General features: G+C 60.1%; 1 protein-coding gene and 1 long non-coding RNA gene across 7 annotated transcripts; one reads left to right on the top strand and one right to left on the bottom strand.

Moving 5' to 3' along the window:
• The first annotated feature begins 3,310 nt into the window (after positions 1 to 3,310).
• Positions 3,311 to 12,659, top strand: LOC146751872 (uncharacterized). 2 transcript variants are annotated; one of them, XR_014941153.1, is made up of 2 exons: positions 3,311 to 4,345; positions 12,462 to 12,659. It is a non-coding gene; the product is annotated as an uncharacterized LOC146751872 (long non-coding RNA). The 2 variants fall into 2 exon arrangements; XR_014941152.1 differs by having other exon boundaries at positions 6,039 to 12,659.
• LOC146751871 (ciliary microtubule associated protein 1A-like) lies at positions 6,901 to 17,995 on the bottom strand. Of its 5 annotated transcripts, XM_085533560.1 has the most exons (7): positions 17,654 to 17,995; positions 13,674 to 13,999; positions 8,893 to 9,253; positions 8,595 to 8,723; positions 7,907 to 8,362; positions 7,606 to 7,727; positions 6,901 to 7,438 (listed from the first exon to the last, which is right to left on the bottom strand). In XM_085533560.1, the coding sequence occupies exons 4-7, from the start codon at positions 8,710 to 8,712 to the stop codon at positions 6,995 to 6,997; spliced, it is 1,140 nt and encodes a 379-aa protein (XP_085389686.1). In that variant the 5' UTR covers positions 8,713 to 8,723; positions 8,893 to 9,253; positions 13,674 to 13,999; positions 17,654 to 17,995; the 3' UTR covers positions 6,901 to 6,994. The 5 variants fall into 5 exon arrangements, 4 of the variants coding, with proteins under 4 accessions (XP_085389686.1, XP_085389685.1, XP_085389687.1 ...); XR_014941144.1 differs by lacking the exon at positions 8,893 to 9,253; XM_085533559.1 differs by having other exon boundaries at positions 8,893 to 13,999.
• Positions 17,996 to 18,010: the final 15 nt, after the last annotated feature.

Raw genomic sequence — 18,010 nt, 5'->3', positions numbered from 1 at the left:
GTCCCCCTTCTTCCCTCTTGGCGGCGGGACCCGCCGGGGACGCCCCCGGCCCTTCTGCGTCCGACTGCCGGCCGCCCGGCACGCCGGCCCGCGCCCTTTTCCTCCCTCTGCCTGTCTGTCTGTCTGCCTTCCTTCCTCCCTCCTCGGGGCTCTTCCCATGGCAGCGCGGCGCGGGGAGACGCCTGCCCACGCTCACTCTTCTCGCCTTTCGCCCCGATTTTGGAGGGTTCCCCGCTCGCGGAACGAGCGAACGCCAGAGTCCGGGGCCGAACTGCGACACGGGCAGCGAACATCCGACCGACGGAGGCCACCGGACCGAGCGAAACAAGCGGCGCACCAGAAAGCCGCAACCGAAAAACTCCACAGCCCGGCGGTCAACCGCGCTCGCCTGCGCCCGCTCGTTGCCGCCTCTGGAGACGAGCACGCGCTCGCTCCTGCAGACGAAAACGGAAGGCGTAAGAAAAAACAGCTTCGGAAAAGAACGGCGCCGACTACCGGCAGCGGCGCCGAGGGTAAGCGGCGCTCTACGTCGACGTAACGGTAGGTAAGAAACTACAGCGACCCCCCAGCAAGCTCCGGAGCTTTAGCGCCCCCCATCTCACAGGGCGGCAAAGCCTAGCCGAAAGCGGGTAGACCTGGCAGCTACACGCAAGCCGCACGGGCAGCGACCCCTAGCCGCCGCCGCCGAGCACCACGGCCCGCTCGGAGCCGGGTAGACCGTGCCGACCTAGACGAGCCGCATAGGCAGCGACCCCTAGCCGCCGCCGCCGAGCACCACGGCCCGCTCGGAGCCGGGTAGACCGTGCCGACCTAGTCGAGCCGCATAGGCAGCGACCCCTACCCGCCGCCGCCGAGCACCACGGCCCGCTCGGAGCCGGGTAGACCGTGCCGACCTAGTCGAGCCGCATAGGCAGCGACCCCTAACCGCCGCCGCCGAGCACCACGGCCCGCTCGGAGCCGGGTAGACCGTGCCGACCTAGTCGAGCCGCATAGGCAGCGACCCCTACCCGCCGCCGCCGAGCACCACGGCCCGCTCGGAGCCGGGTAGACCGTGCCGACCTAGTCGAGCCGCATAGGCAGCGACCCCTACCCACCGCCGCCGAGCACCACGGCCCGCTCGGAGCCGGGTAGACCGTGCCGACCTAGTCGAGCCGCATGGGCAGCGACGCCTAGCCGCCGAAGCCGTGCCCACCCCCCTTGCTCCCCGCCCCCCCCCCCTTCTTCCCCCCCCGGAGACGCTCGGAGCCGAGTACACAGTGCCGGCGCAGCGGAGCAGCCACAAGAGCGGCACTTGGCCACTTCCGCGGAACGTCCGAGCCGAGCTGAGTCCGCCTGGAGAGGCTGGACCGTGCCGCCGCGGCTCAGATCGCCCGACTCCGCCGAGGAGCGTCCGAGCCGAGCGGAACCCGCCGGGAGCGGTTGGACCGTGCCGGCGCACTCGAGCCGCCGCGGCTCAGATCGCCGGACGCCGCCGAGGAACGTCCGAGCCGAGCGGAGCCCGCCGGGAGAGGCTGGACCGTGCCGGCGCACCCGAGCCTCCGCGGCTGAGACCCCCCGGACGCCGCCGCGGAACGTCCGAGCCGAGCCGAGCCCGCCGAGAGCGGTTGGACCGTGCCGGCGCACTCGAGCCGCCGCGGCTCAGATCGCCCGACTCCGCCCAGGAGCGTCCGAGCCGAGCGGAACCCGCCGGGAGCGGTTGGACCGTGCCGGCGCACTCGAGCCGCCGCGGCTCAGATCGCCGGACGCCGACGAGGAAAGTCCGTGCCGAGCGGAGCCCGCAGGGAGGGGCTGTGCAGTGCCGGCGCACTCGAGCCGCCGCGGCTGAGACCCCCCCGGACACCACCGAGGAACGTCCGAACCGAACGGAGCCCGCCGGGAGAGGCTGGACCGTGCCGGCGCACACGAACCTCCGCGCTGGCCAGCGGTCGCTGCACGTCCGGCTCGAGTTGGTCGGCACGGTCTACCCGGCTCCGAGCGGACCGAAGCTCATGCGGCGGCGGCCAGGGGTCGCTGAGCGGCGGCCGGCTCACGTCGGCACGGTCTACCCTGCTCCGCCGCGGACGCTAGAGGTCGCTGACGGACGGGCTGGCAGACGTGCAGCGACACCTAGCGACCGCCGCCGAGCCCTCGCGCACCCACGGAGCAGGGTAGACCGTGCCGACCTAGTCGAGCCGCATAGGCAGCGACCTCTAGCAGCCGCCGCCGAGCACCACGGCCCGCTCGGAGCCGGGTAGACCGTGCCGACCTAGTCGAGCCGCATGGGCAGCGACCCCTACCCGCCGCCACCGAGCACCACGGCCCGCTCGGAGCCGGGTAGACCGTGCCGACCTAGTCGAGACGCTTAGGCAGCGACCTCTAGCAGCCGCCGCCGAGCACCACGGCCCGCTCGGAGCCGGGTAGACCGTGCCGACCTAGTCGAGCCGCATAGGCAGCGACCCCTAGCCGCCGCCGCCGAGCACCACGGCCCGCTCGGAGCCGGGTAGACCGTGCCGACCTAGCCGAGCCGCATGGGCAGCGACGCCTAGCCGCCGATGCCTTCCCTCCCCTCCCCCCCCCCCCCCCCCCCCCCGGAGACGCTCGGAGCCGGGTACAGAGTGCCGGCGCAGCGGAGCAGCCACAAGAGCGGCACTTGGCCACTTCCGCGGAACGTCCGAGCCGAGCTGAGTCCGCCTGGAGAGGCTGGACCGTGCCGCCGCGGCTCAGATCGCCCGACTCCGCCGAGGAGCGTCCGAGCCGAGCGGAACCCGCCGGGAGCGGTTGGACCGTGCCGGCGCACTCGAGCCGCCGCGGCTCAGATCGCCGGACGCCGCCGAGGAACGTCCGAGCCGAGCGGAGCCCGCCGGGAGAGGCTGGACCGTGCCGGCGCACCCGAGCCTCCGCGGCTGAGACCCCCCGGACGCCGCCGCGGAACGTCCGAGCCGAGCCGAGCCCGCCGAGAGCGGTTGGACCGTGCCGGCGCACTCGAGCCGCCGCGGCTCAGATCGCCCGACGCCGCCCAGGAGCGTCCGAGCCGAGCGGAACCCGCCGGGAGCGGTTGGACCGTGCCGGCGCACTCGAGCCGCCGCGGCTCAGATCGCCGGACGCCGACGAGGAAAGTCCGTGCCGAGCGGAGCCCGCAGGGAGGGGCTGTGCAGTGCCGGCGCACTCGAGCCGCCGCGGCTGAGACCCCCCGGACACCACCGAGGAACGTCCGAACCGAACGGAGCCCGCCGGGAGAGGCTGGACCGTGCCGGCGCACACGAGCCTCCGCGCTGGCCAGCGGTCGCTGCACGTCCGGCTCGAGTTGGTCGCTGGACGTCCTGGAGAACTGGGGAGGTGCCTAAAGAGTGGAGGACAGCCAGTGTCAGTCCGGTCTTCAAAAAGGGCAAGAAGGAAGACCCAGGTGATTATAGGCAAGTCAGCCTATAGGCAAGTCTCACCACTGTCCCAGGGAAGGTGATGGAACAGTTTGTGCTGGATGCCATCTCCAGACACCTGGGAGAGAAGGAGGTTTTCAGGAGTACCCAGCATGGGTTCACCAAGGGGAGGTCGTGCTCGACCAACCTGGTGGCCTTTTATGAAGATGTCACTAACTGGGTGGACGGGGGGAGAGCGGGAGATGTAGTCCCCTTAGAATAGACTGCTGCGTGAGACAGAAGTCTGATACAACATCACTTGTGTGGGTGGAGTTTTACTATCTCTGTGTTCACATCTATTTGTTTTGTTTCAATTCAACTCTCTGTGTGCATGGGCGCAAGTCTGCCTTTGCTAAATCCTTTTCTTGTGGCCTTAGGCAACAATCAAGGGGATCATTGAGCTTCAGCGCTGAGCAAGAAGCACAGCACTCAGGAAGGCCATGAAGGGCTCTGCTAAGTTGATCTCCCTCCACAGGTCAACTTTATTTCTTGTTTTTTTCCCCAGCACTGGGAATGGCTGCTCTGGTGGTTCGTTCCAGGGAAGCGCAGCTGCTTGCATTGCTCTGCTGCACAGCTGCCCTAAAAATAGTTGGGAAGTGGAAAGACAACTGCCTTTCCTATGTCCTGAAATACAGCTCCTCTGGTGGAGTGTGTCCTGGCAGCTTTGTGTGCATGGATGTAGTCCTGGGGCTGTTGAGAACTGGCTGTGCAGGGGACTGGAGGCGGCACAAGACCAGAGGGCACTTCTGATTCTTGTGCAAGCAGCCTGACTGGCTTCCATTTGTTTCTTGCAGGAACCGATGAAGAGATCATCATTGACATCTTGACCAAACTAAATGCTTCCCAACGTCAGCAAGTTCCGATCACCTAAAAGGTCTACAGAGATGTGTGAAGGCGGTTGTGTCACTGGGGTGAAAAGTGAAAAAGGACCCAATCTCCGTGAGAGAAAGGTCAGAGGAGAATTTCCTTGACCAAGGTTGTTTTGTTCTTGTTCAGTTCAGAGCAGTTGTTGATGCAAGGAGGGCTAGAGCCTAAAGAGAAGTGGGGAACAGCTCAGTTCTGTCTGTCCTGGAAGGCTGTGCCCAAAGCACATTTGAGATGCGTCACTGTGTTTGTGAGCTAGTATTCCCTTTGAAGGACTCCAATAGCCATCTCCAGCAGCTGTTTCTGAGTGGGGAATTCTCAAGGGTTGCTTCCAGGAGATGCTGTGCTGAGCTGTGTCTTCTGTCCTTGAACCTTTGCAGGGTAAAAGAGATGAGGGAATGTATGTGGATGATGCCCTTGCTCAGCAGGATGCTGTGGTGTGTAGGAACTTGCTTCCTTGCCAGAGCAATGTGTTCTTGTGCATGTGATGTGTGGTGAAGAGAAGCCAACCTGTGAAATGGGAATAAATGGGTTCTGCTCTTGTTTGCGAGTCTCTAATGAGACGTCTCTAGGCAGGCAAGTTACTTGGCAGGGGCAATGACATTTCAGCTGTGAGTTGCCATGCCTGGAAGGTGCTTGTTGGAAAATATCCATGATCTGGACACGTACAGGCCAGCAGTTCTCTACCACCAAGGAATTAAAGACCTTGTGTGTACCCAGGCTTCTCCACAAGCCTTACTTTGCCATCCATAATGTCTATAAGTGCCTCTACGAAACGGGGGAGAGGAAGTGGGGAATAGATGAGGTACAATTTATGTCCGTCCTCTGTACATGGAACAGGCATCACCTGCTCAGAGGTAGGACCCCTCCACAGCGTCCTGGGTTTTTCTTCCCTTCCTTATTTGTGTGTGATGCTTTTATAGGAGCTTCATAGGTGTTGAGTAAGTGCAAGCTCTTCTGGGTCAACAGGTGTCTTAGCGAGAGCCCCATTGCATCCATTCCCTTTGGTCTGCTTCATTCCCTTCTGAGACTGGAAGGGACTTCAGAAACCTAAGTACAATTTGCTGCTGCTCTAGCGTGGAAAGCAGAGATTGAGGAGTGTGCCCACCATTGGGGCAGGGGGAGAGGAGCTGAGAAATTCATCTGCCAGCTTGAAGTAGAAGGTCTTGAAAATGGTAACAGCTGTGGTAGGCCAATTAGCAGGACTGTTAGCAATGGAAATGAATTATTTTAGTGGGACGGTCCTGATATATCTGGCAGTGCTGCAGGAACGATAGAATGTTCTTGCAGCATGTGAGGAGCTTGTTCTTGCCAAATGGCCCTTTGGATCTCTCTGACTCTCTACCGTGGACTCTTCCTCCTAGTTTTGGATGTGTACAGAGGCATTTCTATCAAGGACATAACAGACAGCATTAAATCTGGGAGGTCTGGAGACCTGGAAGATGCTTTGCTGGTTACGGGTCAGTGCTCTGCTGTTAAACCTTGTCTGCAGAGTAATGAAATGATGAGAGGTGCTGTGTGTCCCCTTGATTGGCTGTTACAGGTTTCAGGGGGCAGACATGGTTTGTCTTTATGTGCACAAAGCCGGGCTGGGTGGGACTTGGAGCACCCTGGTGTAGAGGGAGGTGTCCCTACCTACTGCAGGGGGGTTGGAACCGTGTGATCTTCCAGATCTCTTCCAACCCAAACATTGCTTTCTCTATCTTTGTTACTGTCCTTTGCTTTTTGTTCTCTTTTTGCCTCCGTGTTTCATTATTTTCCCTTCAACCTTTGTTTCAGGAATGTCTTTATGGCCAAGCCAGGAGCTGTCAGGAGTTCAGGAAACGCTGCTGGCCATCCTGTAAGCTGGCAGATGATCAGCAGCGGGTCTTTAAGTCACTCAGCCCCAGGCAACTCACTTACATCTACCTGATGGTGCTGGAAGGGCTGCAATGCCCACGGCCGCCTCCCTTTGCTATTTGCTCCTTTCATTCCTTACTTCAGCATGTGGCAGACCTCAGTAATGCAAATGACTGATAAAGCATCAGCATTTTCTCACTTTGCAGACCCCCATAGGGTGCCAACAGTCCCCAAAGAGCCCCATAGGGACCTCATATCACCCCGTATCATCCCATAGAGCCCCAAGCAGACTCCAAAGAGGCCCACAGGGACTCCAGAGAGCCCCTCAGGGACCCCAGTGAGCTCCGTAGAGCACTATATTACCCCAAAGAGCCCCTTAGGGACCCATGAAGACCTCTTGTGACCCCATAGAGCCCTACAGTGCCCCGATTGACCCCACAGGGACCCCATATTGCCCCTTAGTAACCCCATAATGACCCATAGGGTTCCCATATCACCCCATAGAGACCCTTAGGGATCCCAAAGAGACCCTTAGAGAACCCATATCAACCCAAAGAGGCCCATAGGGGCCCCATATCACCAAACAGAGCCACACTAGGGACCTGATAGAGACTGATAAGGACCCATAGAGATGCATAGGGATCCCAGAGATCCCCAGTGACCACACAGAACACCTCAGTAATGCAAATGAGTGATAAAGCATCAGCGTTTTCCAATGCGCTGATGTTAGAAAGGCTTCAGGGAGCGGCAGCGCATTCCTGTGTGTAGCGGTGAGGAAAAAGGAGTAACAAGAAGGTCTACATAAGGTTTTTAATTAATTTATTAATGACTTACTCCTAACACTAACATCTAATAGTATAACGGGCAAAAGCCCAACTGGATGAAGGGAAATGGAATCAGAAGGAGACTGGATGTTGGCTACTCTCTTCTCCCCCCCAACGGCCTTCCAGACTGTGCTGTCTTATTCCACGATGAGGGGGGTTGTGTAGAGGGAATGCCGGATCCCAAAAGTGGAGGCAGGCGCCTGGGGCTTGATCAGCGTCACCTGGAAGGGCAGAAAGGAAAGGCAGATCAGCAAGGGCCCTTCTTTGCTGCCCTTGCTCCCTGCAAGGGAGATGTGGGGAAGGCCCAGGGGAGGGGGGAGAGGCGTGAAGGCTGTGCTTGTGAAGCAGAGGGGAAGAGCTGAGCAGCTGCCTTACCTGGCCTACGTTGTAGTCTGCCGGCCCGGGCTTCACTGCTTTGCCCTCTCCATGTTTTGGTCGGGCTGCCATGGTGTATGCGGGCGCCCTTTTCTTGTACACATCCACGGCCACTCTGGGGAGCGCCGCAGGACCTGGAGTCTGCAAGAGAGTCATGGCCACACGGGGCTGGGGTCACATTCGAGGCTCTCTCTTTCCCTGGAAGGCTGCATTAAGCAAAGCTGCAGCAGGGCTGGAAGCCCCTGTGGCACAGGGAGAGGAGCCTGGTTTTGGACGCTAACATGGAAGAGAGGAGCAGCAGAACTCACCTTGGCTAGGTCCTCGTCAAAGCGACCGCGCTGGCTCCTTCCCCTGATGGAGTAGCAGGGGCTGGCCGATGTGTAGGCTGTGTTGGGCCCCATCAGCCTGGGCAGTGTGTAAGTGCCAGGACCTGCAGGAGGAGCAGCAGAGAGTGTGTGCGTGAGGGGATGGAGGAGATGGAAGCAGCAGCAAGGGGCAGCCTGCACATCCCGCTGGTGGGAGCAGGAGGGACGTGTTGCCCCTCTGAGCAGCAGCCCGTCCCTGGAGGATGCTCAGGCTGAAGGGTCTGCCTTTGCCAGGGTCACGTACCTGGAGGGCGGTCTGTGTGGAGGGGCTCCCGCCGGAAGGCCATGGACTGCACCGGTGGGCACTTGAAGACATGCTTGTTGGCTGCTTCGGTGCGGTAGTCACCTGCGGCGGAGGAGAAGAGGAAGAAAGCTGTGAAGGGCTGGTCTCCTTCTGCAGCCAGAAAGAGTCCTCTGAAGAGCTGCACAATTGCTGGGGGACACAGGCAGCACGCGGGGACACTGCAGCACGTGGGGACACTGCAGCAGTGGTACTCACTCGGTCCGGGGGTGACGGTGGTCTTGGTGGTGGGTCGTCCTTGGAGGTGGGCGCCTGGAACCACGTACTTGCCATTCCTGGTGATGGCCGGCTCCACAAAGTAGCAGGGACCTGGCCCGCAGCTCCCTGCCGCAGGCCGTTTGGTCCCTCTAAAGGTGTAAGCGGGGGCACGGGTTTTGGTGGGGCTGTGGCCCACGTAACCTAGGAGGAAAAGCAGAAGAGAGCACACCCCTGTGCAGCTGCATGTTTCCAGCTCCTTTGGCCCCTTGGGTCACAAGGAGCAGCGCCAGCAGCATTGGCCTTCCTCAGCCAGGCCTGGCTTGCACCTGTGCCAGAGAGCCAGGAGGCTCTGCCAGAACGGGGCAAGGCTGGGGAGCTGCTCTGCCCCGTCATGTCCCCAATGCGCCTCACGCCCTGGGGATGGTCGCTGTACCTGTTGTCCCCGGGATGGAGTATTTGGGCCCGGGGCTGGGGAACTGGGCCGAGATGAGGCCACGTGGCCGATGGGGTCTCCAGGTCCCCACCCAGGCTTCGTCCATGTTGATAGGCATGTGCTCCAAACCTAAAGGCAAGAGCAGAGCAGTTACTGAATGGAGTTCCTGAGCTGGAAGGGCCGGCAGCAATTTCTCCTGCTCACTGCCAGTCCTGCCAGTCTCGTGCTACATGCCCCTCACACACAGCAGAGCCAAGCTGGGCTCTGCAGCCTGAAGTGTGCAGGAGATCTCCCTCACCTCTCTGAGCCTTGGAGGACGAGCGCGATGAGACTGAGCTGGTCTGCTGCTGGGGCTGCTCTCAGGCACAGGGCACGGCGAGCGGCTGCGGGCTGCACAGCTCACAAATGATGCTCCTGGAGCCAGTGGCCGGCTGTCCTTGGGGAGGCCCCGGCGATGTCATGGCAGCGCATTGTGACAGCACACAGGCTCCGGATGATTCCATCCATGCTGTGACATCTCCTGGCTGGCCTGCAGCCCTCCACGCCTTCTCGGCCTTGCACCCCAAGCAGGAAGAAGTCGTAGCTCACGCTGCCGACACCTGCAGCTCTTGGTTTGAGCCATGTGCCGCCCGGAGCTCTTGGGGCTTCATCAGCATCACCTGCAAGGGAGAGAATCCCAACGGGGAAATGGACTGAAAGTCCCGTCCCACCCTGGAAAAGTGTGGAAACTGTGCTTTGGAAACCCCATGTCACTGCCATGAGCAGCCAGCAGCCCTGCTGCATGCCTGGAGGGCACTGCTTGTGTTCCCCAACTCCCCGGCCCCATGCTCAAGTTGTGTCTGTTGACCTCCACTGGCTGTATTTGACAGAGCTGCAGAGCACATTGCAATGGCTGCTCTGGGATCAGGTGGCCTTCTGCGGAAGGATCTCCAGCTCCCATCCTTGGCTCCATTGATGCTGATGTGCTGGATGTAGGGATGTCCCTGGTGGCCGGCTTCTGTCACAGCGGGCACTTCCCGACAGTGACCCCTCAGATCCAGGGGTAGATCACACAGCAGAGCTTAGCCAGGTCCTGCTGGCTGTTCAGATTGGTACTTTCTCTCTTGTTTTGTTTCTTACTGATGGAGTTGTGTGTGTGAATGGGAAGTGCTGTGCAGTCAGGACCGGTCAGTTATGGTCATAGAGGATGCTCAAAGGGAGAGAGGAAATAGTGAAACTGAAGCCAGCACTTAGCGTCCTGATGTCTGTGTTCTGCAGCAGAGCCTGTGACAGTCACCAGCGTCCTGCAGGGAACTGCAGCAGGAGGCTGTTGCTGGGCACTGGGCCCAGATAGGCCGCCCTGCCCCCTTCTCCTGGGCAAAACCTCTCATCAGCCGTCACCTCTGGTCAGCCATCAAAGAGGAGTGGATCATCAGCGGCCTTGAGGCCTAATTCCTACAGGCCTGTGTGGTGGCCCTGAGGGCCTGCGCCTAGTAACCAAGGGGTTAAAGGAGACCTATGGAACAAGAAGCTTTTCAAGAGGCTGAGAGACCATGAATGCCAATGAGAGAGAGCACTAGACGTGGCCTGCAGGCCAGGAGAGAGGCCTCTAGTCCTCTAGCCATCTCAGCCTTCCTCTGCAGCTCCATGTCTCTAAGCCCTCCCATTGGTGTCTAAGTCCATACACCTCTGCACCTTCTTTGGTGCCTGAGTGCCCCTGGGCCACCCTGTGGCTCTCTTGGCCTCTCTGTCTCAAGACCTCTAGTCCAGCTTCAAGGCCTTCAGGCTTCTTGTGCTGTAGGTGTCCAGACCTCGAGGTACAAGTACAACCCCCAGCTCCTCTTGGCCTCTGCTCTTCTAGGCTTTCTCTTGCTTGCCCTCCATGCCTCCCTTTGGCCTCCCTTAGACTACTAAGCTGCAAGGCCTCTTGGCCAGGCTCTGGGCCTCCCTCCAGGCTGTTTTACCTTAAGGCCTCTAAGCATCCTGGGCAACCTCTAAGCCTTTAGGCCTCCCCCTATGCCTCTAGGACAGCTTGCAGGCATCTATGCCTCCAGGTGTGTTCTCCATTACAGCTCTAAGCCTTCCTTTGTGCCGTCAATGCTCATGGACTCGTGGTCTCTTTTTTGGCCTCCCTCTGTGCATCAGGCCCTCAAAACCTCAGTGCTTCCAGTCCAGCCCTTTAGTACCTCAGCTCCAGGCCTACCCTTAAGCTTCAAGGACTTTAGGCTCTACAGGGCTGTTAAGGCCTCTAAGCCTCCTTTTTTGGCTGTGTCCCATAGAACCACCACTGCCCCTGATGCTCTGTCCCATAACCCCCACAGCTTTGCCCCGTAAGCTATGCACCATACGCTTCTGCTTTGCCTACAAGCTATGGCCTCTAAGGTTCCCTCTGGGGCTCTACACACCACGGCCAGCACTTCCCGGTACAGACAAGAGGACAGGGATGGGGCTGTTTCTGCCCTCCTTATCACCTGCCCCTACCTCTGCCTCTTTGTCCCCTCTGTCCTTGGCAAGTGACAAATTGCCAGGGTGGGGCCACGGGGGTGGTCTGTTCCCACAGTCTGTCAGGGGCAGGAACCCACAGGACCCAAAGAGAACTCTTCTATGACAAAAGCCTGAGAGAAGGGGCTGAGAGGAGCATCCAGTGGAGCCAAGTGCCAGGACCAGAGGTTGCCACCAAACGTCAGGAGCACTCCTGCACTGTGTAAGTGCTGCAGCACTGGCACAGAGACCCAGAGAGGCTGTGGGGTTTCCTCTGGGAGATCTCCAAACCCATCGGATGTGTTCCTGGGCACCAATTCTGCTGGCCCTGTTGCAGCAGGTCCTGGACCAGATGGGCCCAGATCTCCATTCCAACATCAACCATTCCGTGCTTCTGCAACACAACACGACATGCTGTGTTTGGCTCAACCTGGCCATTCACAAACAGTTTTCTTCCTCCTCCTGCTCAGTGCCATCTCTGTGGGATCACACTGCCTCCTACGATCCAACTCTGTTCCAATCAAGGTCAACACCAAAACAGTGCTGACCTTCATGGAGCCTGGGCTTTGGAACACAGGCACAGGAATAACCACTGCATGGGTGGAACCTTGTGTATTTCTAAAACATGCTACTAAGTGCCCTGTTCAAACTGTGATGCAGAACCAAGGTTGCATTCCCAGCACAGCCAGGCAGGCCGGCACCAGCCCCAAGGCATCAAGCCACAGCCTGAGAGGCCATCACCAGCCCCGGGGCCTAAATCCATGCCTGGCAGGGACCCCGGCCTGCAGGCTTTTGGCCTGGAAGGGCTTCCCCAGCCTGCAGGCATTGGAGCTGGCAGTGCCCCCCAGAGCAGACAGCTGGCTTTTAGCCTGGCAGGGCCCCCCTAACCGCATGACCAGCTTCAGGCCTGGCAAGGTCCCCCCCGACTGCCTGGCCGGCTTTTGGCCTCACAGGCCCAGCAGCTCAGGCAGCCATTTTGTTGCCTGGCACTGAGCCCCGGGCAGGCTGCATAGGAATCCCCAGGCCGGCCAGCCAGCTTTTGGCCTTCCAGTGTTTGCACAGAAAGCAGGAAACTCAGCCCACATTTCTCTTCTGGGCATCCCACGGGCTTCCTGTCAATGCAGGGTCACTTGTGCTGGTGGTGTCGTATCTCAGGGCCCATCCAAGTCTCTGGAAGCCTCTGGATCCCATGGGGCTGTTTCTGTCCTGCCTGCTGTGCTGCATTTGGGAGGGCGAGAAGAAGGAGATGACTGTGCAGCCCCTTCCCAAAGCTTTTCCTGTGCCCTGGCTTGTGTCTCTGAACAGTGGGAGAGGGCTCCTAAGCTCTGTCCCTACGCTGGATCAACTGCAGCTCTTCCTCCAGCCAGCCCATAACCCTTCCACGCCTCATTTTTCTTTCACTTGCAGGGAGTCTGGATTCCCACCTTCGGCTCCTTTGACATTGTCTCCAAAGAAATCAGGACTGCAAACGGGATCCTACATCCTGAGTGGAGCTTTACTGGAGCATGTGGATGCCACAGCAACAAATGGACTGTGTACAATAGACTGAGAGTTTGTTGAGTTTTTTGGTTTACAGAAAGCACAACTAGCTCAGCAGCAAGTGAACTGTGTTCAGTTTTTGGTCCCTCACTGCAAGAAAGACATTGAGGCCCTGGAACGCGTTCAGAGGAGGGCTACAAAGCTGGTGGGGGGTCTGGAGCACAGGCCTTATGAGGAGAGGCTGAGGGAGCTGGGATTGTTCAGCCTGGAGAAGAGGAGGCTCAGGGGAGACCTCATTGCTCTCTCTATCTTCCTGAAGGGGGGGTTGTAGTGAGCTGGGGGTTGGCCTCTTCTCTCGTGTAATCCATGATAGAACTAGACGGAATGGTTTTAAGCTGCGCCAGGGGAGATTCAGGCTGAACATTAGGAAGTATTACTTCTTAGAAAGGGTAGTTAGGCATTGGAATGCACTGCCCAGGGAGGTGGTGGAGTCACCGACCATGGGAGTGTTCAAGAAACGTCTGGATGTTGTGTTGATGAATATGATTTAGCCAGGAATTATTGGGAATGGTTGGACTAGATGATCTTCTAGGTCTTTTCCAACCTTGATAATTCTGTGATTCTGTAATGAGTGATGCACATACACCCTGGTGCATGTACTGGTGCAGAGGCCTCTGCTGGTGGGCACAGCTTCTTCTTGCTCACCCAGCACCTGGCTGAGCTCGAGGCACCAGCAGGGGTCTGCAGGGAGGGACAATATGGGGGTTATGGGGGTCTGGGGGGTGATGATGGGGCTCTGGGGGGAGGGACAACATGGGGGTCAATGGGGGGTTATGGGGCACCATGGGGTTATGGGGCTCTATGAGGTCATGATGGGGCTCTGTGGGGTGGTTGTGGGGCTCTGTGGGGAGGCACAACATGAGTGTCCATGGGGGGGCTCTGTGGGGTGATGATGGGAACCTACGGTCTATGGGGCTCCATGGGGCAATGATGGGGCTCTACGGGTTATGGGGCTCCATGGGGTGCTGATGGGCACCTATGGTCTCTGGGGTGATGATGGGGTACTGACGGGGCTCTATGGTCTCTGGGTCTTTATGTGTTGCTGACAGGCTCTACGGTGCCCCATTTCCCCGCACTCACCCAGTACTGTCCAGCACCATGTGGGGCAGCAGCAGCCGCGTTCCCATGTGGGGCAGAGGCGGCAGCAGCATTCCCATGTGGGGCAGCAGTGACGTTACTGATTGGGGCGCCGTAGTTGCGGTGGAAGAGGCTGGAGAGGCACTTGTGCTGGCCCGCTTTGGCCTTGCCGTGTTGGCGCAGTCGGAGCAGCACCGAGGCGGCGCTGGGCCAGCGGTGCCGGATCTGGGCCAGGAGCTTGCGGAGGTTGTTGACCCACAGCCCCACCGGGAAGTGCAGCTTGGCAAAGCGGGGGCTGCCTTCCTTGCGCTCCTCCGCAAACATGGCGGCTGCAGCAGGGGGAGATGGGGGACATGGGGGCACCGGGTGGGATCACGTGGCACCCACAGCTCAGACACAGGGCCACAGTGCACCACACAGGGTCGCGTGACCACCCCAACCTACCCCACAGGGTCACGTGACCACCCCAACCTACCCCACCCCCACCCCCCATATGGTCACATGACCTTCATAGCTCACCACATACAATCACATGAGCTACCCAATCTACCCAATAGGGTCACATGACCTTCTCAACCTACCCCACAGGGTCACGTGACCTCCCCAACCTACCCCTATGGGGTCACATGACCACCCCAACCTACCTCCAAAGGGTCAAGTGACCATCCCAATCTACCCCACAGGGTCACGAGACCTTCTCAACCTACCCCCATAGGGTCACATTACCATCCCAATCTGCCCCATAGGGTCACATCACCTTCATCACCCACCCCATAGGGACCACATTACCCCCCAAGCCCCACATCTCGCCCCCTATTCACCCCACAGGACCCCATTACCCCACCCAGCCCCAAACCTCACCCCCTATTCAACCCATAGGACCCCATTACCACCCCAGCCCCACATCTCGCCCCCTATTCACCCCATAGGACCCCATTACCCCACCCAGCCCCACACCTCGCCCCCTGTTCAAACCACAGGACCCCATTACCTCTCCACGCCCCACACCTTGTCCCCTATTCACCCCATAGGATCACGTTACCCCCCCAGCCCCACGTCCCACCCCCTATTCACCCCATAGGACCCCATTACCCCACCCAGCCCCACACCTCGCCCCCTATTCACCCCATAGGAACATATTACACCCCCCAGCTTCACACCTCGCCCCCTATTCAACCCATAGAACCCGATTGCACTCCCCCCCGCCCCACACCTCACCCCCTATTCACCCCATAGGACCACGTTACCCCCCCAGCCCCACGTCTCGCCCCCTATTCACCCCATAGGACCCCATTACCCCCCCCCACACACACCTCGCACCCTAATCGCCCCAAAGGACCACGTTACCCCCCCTCCCCCCAGCTCCACACCTTGCCCCCTATTCACCCCATAGGACCATGTTACCCCCCCCAGTTCCACACCTCGCCCCTGTTCAACCCATAGGACCATATTACCACTCCCAGCTCCACACCTTGCCCCCTATTCACCCCATAGGACCCCGTAACCCCCCGCAGACCCACATCTCACCCCCTATTCACCCCATAGAACCATATTACCACCCCCAGCTCCACACCTCGCCCCCTATTCAACTCATATGACCCCATTACCCCCCTCCCGCCCCACACCCTGCCCCTTATTCAGCCATAGGACCATGTTACCACCCCAGCCCCACGTCTCGCCCCCTATTCACCCCATAGGACCCCATTACTCCCCCCACCCCACCCAACACCTCGCCCCCTATTCACCCCATAGGACCCCATTACCCCACCCAGCCCCACACCTTGCCCCCTATTCAACCCCATAGGACCATATTACCACTCCCAGCCACACACCTTGCCCCCTATTCACCCCACAGGACCATATTAAACCCCTCAGCTCCACACCTCGACCCCTATTCAACCCATAGGACCCCATTACCCCACCCCCGCCCCACACCTCGCACCATATTCACCCCATAGGACCCCATTACCCCACCCAGCCCCACACCTTGCCCCCTATTCAACCCCATAGAACCATATTACCACTCCCAGCCACACACCTTGCCCCCTATTCACTCCACAGGACCATATTACACCCCTCAGCTCCACACCTCGACCCCTAATCAACCCATAGGACCACATTACCCCACCCAGCCCCACATCTCACCCTCTATTCACCCCATAGGACCACGTTGCCCCCCCCCCCAGCCCCACACCTTGCCCCTATTAACCGCATAGGACCACGTTACCCCCTCCAGCCCCATGTCTCGCCCCCTACTCACCCCATAGGACCCCATTACCCACCCCAGCCCCACACCTTGCCCCCTATTCGCCCCATAGGACCACGTTGCCCCCCCAGCCCCACGTCTCACCCCCTATTCACCCCATAGGACCCCATTACCCCCCCGAGCCCCACACCTTGCCCCCTATTCACCCCATAGGACCATATTACACCCCTCAGCTCCACACCTCGACCCCTAATCAACCCATAGGACCCCATTACCCCACCCCCGCCCCACACCTCGCACCATATTCACCCCATAGGACCCCATTACCCCACCCAGCCCCACACCTTGCCCCCTATTCACCCCATAGGACCACGTTGCCCCCCCCCCAGCCCCACACCTAGACCGTATTCACCCCATAGGACCATATTACCACCCCCAGCCCCACACCTCGCCCCCTATTCACCCCATAGGACCCCATTACCTCCACCCACCCCACACCTCGCCCCCTATTCACCCCATAGGACCATATTACACACCCCAGCTCCACACCTCGCCCCCTATTCACCCCATAGGACCCCATTACCTGCACCCACCCCACACCTCGCCCCCTATTCACCCCATAGGACTACGTTGCCCCACCTCAGCCCCACACCTTGCCCCTATTCACCGCATAAGACCACGTTACCCCCTCCAGCCCCATGTCTCGCCCCCTATTCACCGCATAGGACCCCATTACTCCCCCCCGCCCCACACCTCGCCCCCTATTCACCCCATAGGACCATATTACACACCCCAGCTCCACACCTCGCCCCCTATTCACCCCATAGGACCCCATTACCACCACCCACCCCACACCTCGCCCCCTATTCACCCCATAGGACCATATTACACACCCCAGCTCCACACCTCGCCCCTTATTCACCCCATAGGACCCCATTACCACCACCCACCCCACACCTCGCCCCCTATTCACCCCATAGGACTACGTTGCCCCACCTCAGCCCCACACCTTGCCCCCTATTCGCCCCATAGGACCACGTTGCCCCCCCAGCCCCACATCTCAGCCCCTATTCACCCCATAGGACCCCATTACCCCCCCGAGCCCCACACCTCGCCCCCTATTCACCCCATAGGACCATATTACACCCCCCAGCTCCACACCTCGCCCCCTATTCAACCCATAGGACCCCATTACCTCCCCCCGCCCCACTCCTCGCCCCCTATTCACCCCATAGGACCACGTTGCCCCCCCCCAGCCCCACACCTTGCCCCTATTCACCGCATAGGACCACGTTACCCCCTCCAGCTCCATGTCTTGCCCCCTATTCACCCCATAGGACCCCATTACCCACCCCAGCCCCACACCTTGCCCCCTATTCGCCCCATAGGACCACGTTGCCCCCCCAGCCCCACGTCTCACCCCTTATTCACCCCATAGGACCCCATTACCCCCCCGAGCCCCACACCTCGCTCCCTATTCACCGCATAGGACCATATTACAGCACCCAGCTCCATACCTCGCCCCCTATTCACCCCATAGGACCACGTTACCCCCCCCAGCCCCAAGTCTTGCCCCCTATTCACCCCATAGGACCCCATTACCCGCCCCCCGCCCCACACCTTGCCCCCTATTCGCCCCATAGGACCACGCTGCCCCCCCGCAGCCTCACACCTAGACCGCATTCACCCCATAAAAACATATTAACCCCCGCCCGCCCCACACCTCACCCCCTATACACCCCATAGGCTCCCGTTACCCCCCATCCCCACCCCTTACCGTGCCGTGCCCCACACGCAGCTCAGCGCTCCCCACGGCCCCTCCTGGAACAGGACGAGCTTCCCTTTGTCTTCTGCCCGGCTCTGGCCGGGTCACCCAGCAGCGATTTCCCCTCATGGGGGGGGGACAGGAAAGGGCGAGCCGGGCCGGGAGGGCAGAAGCCGGGAAGAGGAGGGGAGGGGCGGCAGGATGGGCGCAGGCTGCTGTGACAGGGAAAGGCCGCAGTGCCGGCCCCTCCTGAAGGCTGCTGCCCCCCCCGGAAGGGATTTGTTTCCCCTCTAGCGGCCTTGCAGCGCCCGGCAGCGCCGCGCTCCTCCCACCACCGCCGCCATCGCGGCTTCTGCTCCCTCACGGCTG

Source organism: Coturnix japonica, unplaced genomic scaffold (assembly GCF_054131305.1).
Source record: "Coturnix japonica strain WE unplaced genomic scaffold, WE-NBRP24 Scf061, whole genome shotgun sequence".
Taxonomy (NCBI): Eukaryota; Metazoa; Chordata; class Aves; order Galliformes; family Phasianidae; genus Coturnix; species Coturnix japonica.
The sequence above is the reverse complement of the archived record's forward strand: the minus strand, read 5'-3'. Positions and strand labels throughout refer to the sequence as shown.

Excerpts from the sequence above, each read along its gene's own strand:
- LOC146751871 (XM_085533559.1), bottom strand. The coding sequence starts at position 8,712 with ATGCCTATCAACATGGACGAAGCCTGGGTGGGGACCTGGAGACCCCAT. Across the intron at positions 8,363-8,594 it reads CTCCATCCCGGGGACAACAG|GTTACGTGGGCCACAGCCCC; the intron begins GTACAGCGACCA and ends TTTTCCTCCTAG. Across the intron at positions 7,728-7,906 it reads CCACACAGACCGCCCTCCAG|GTCCTGGCACTTACACACTG; the intron begins GTACGTGACCCT and ends CTCCTCCTGCAG.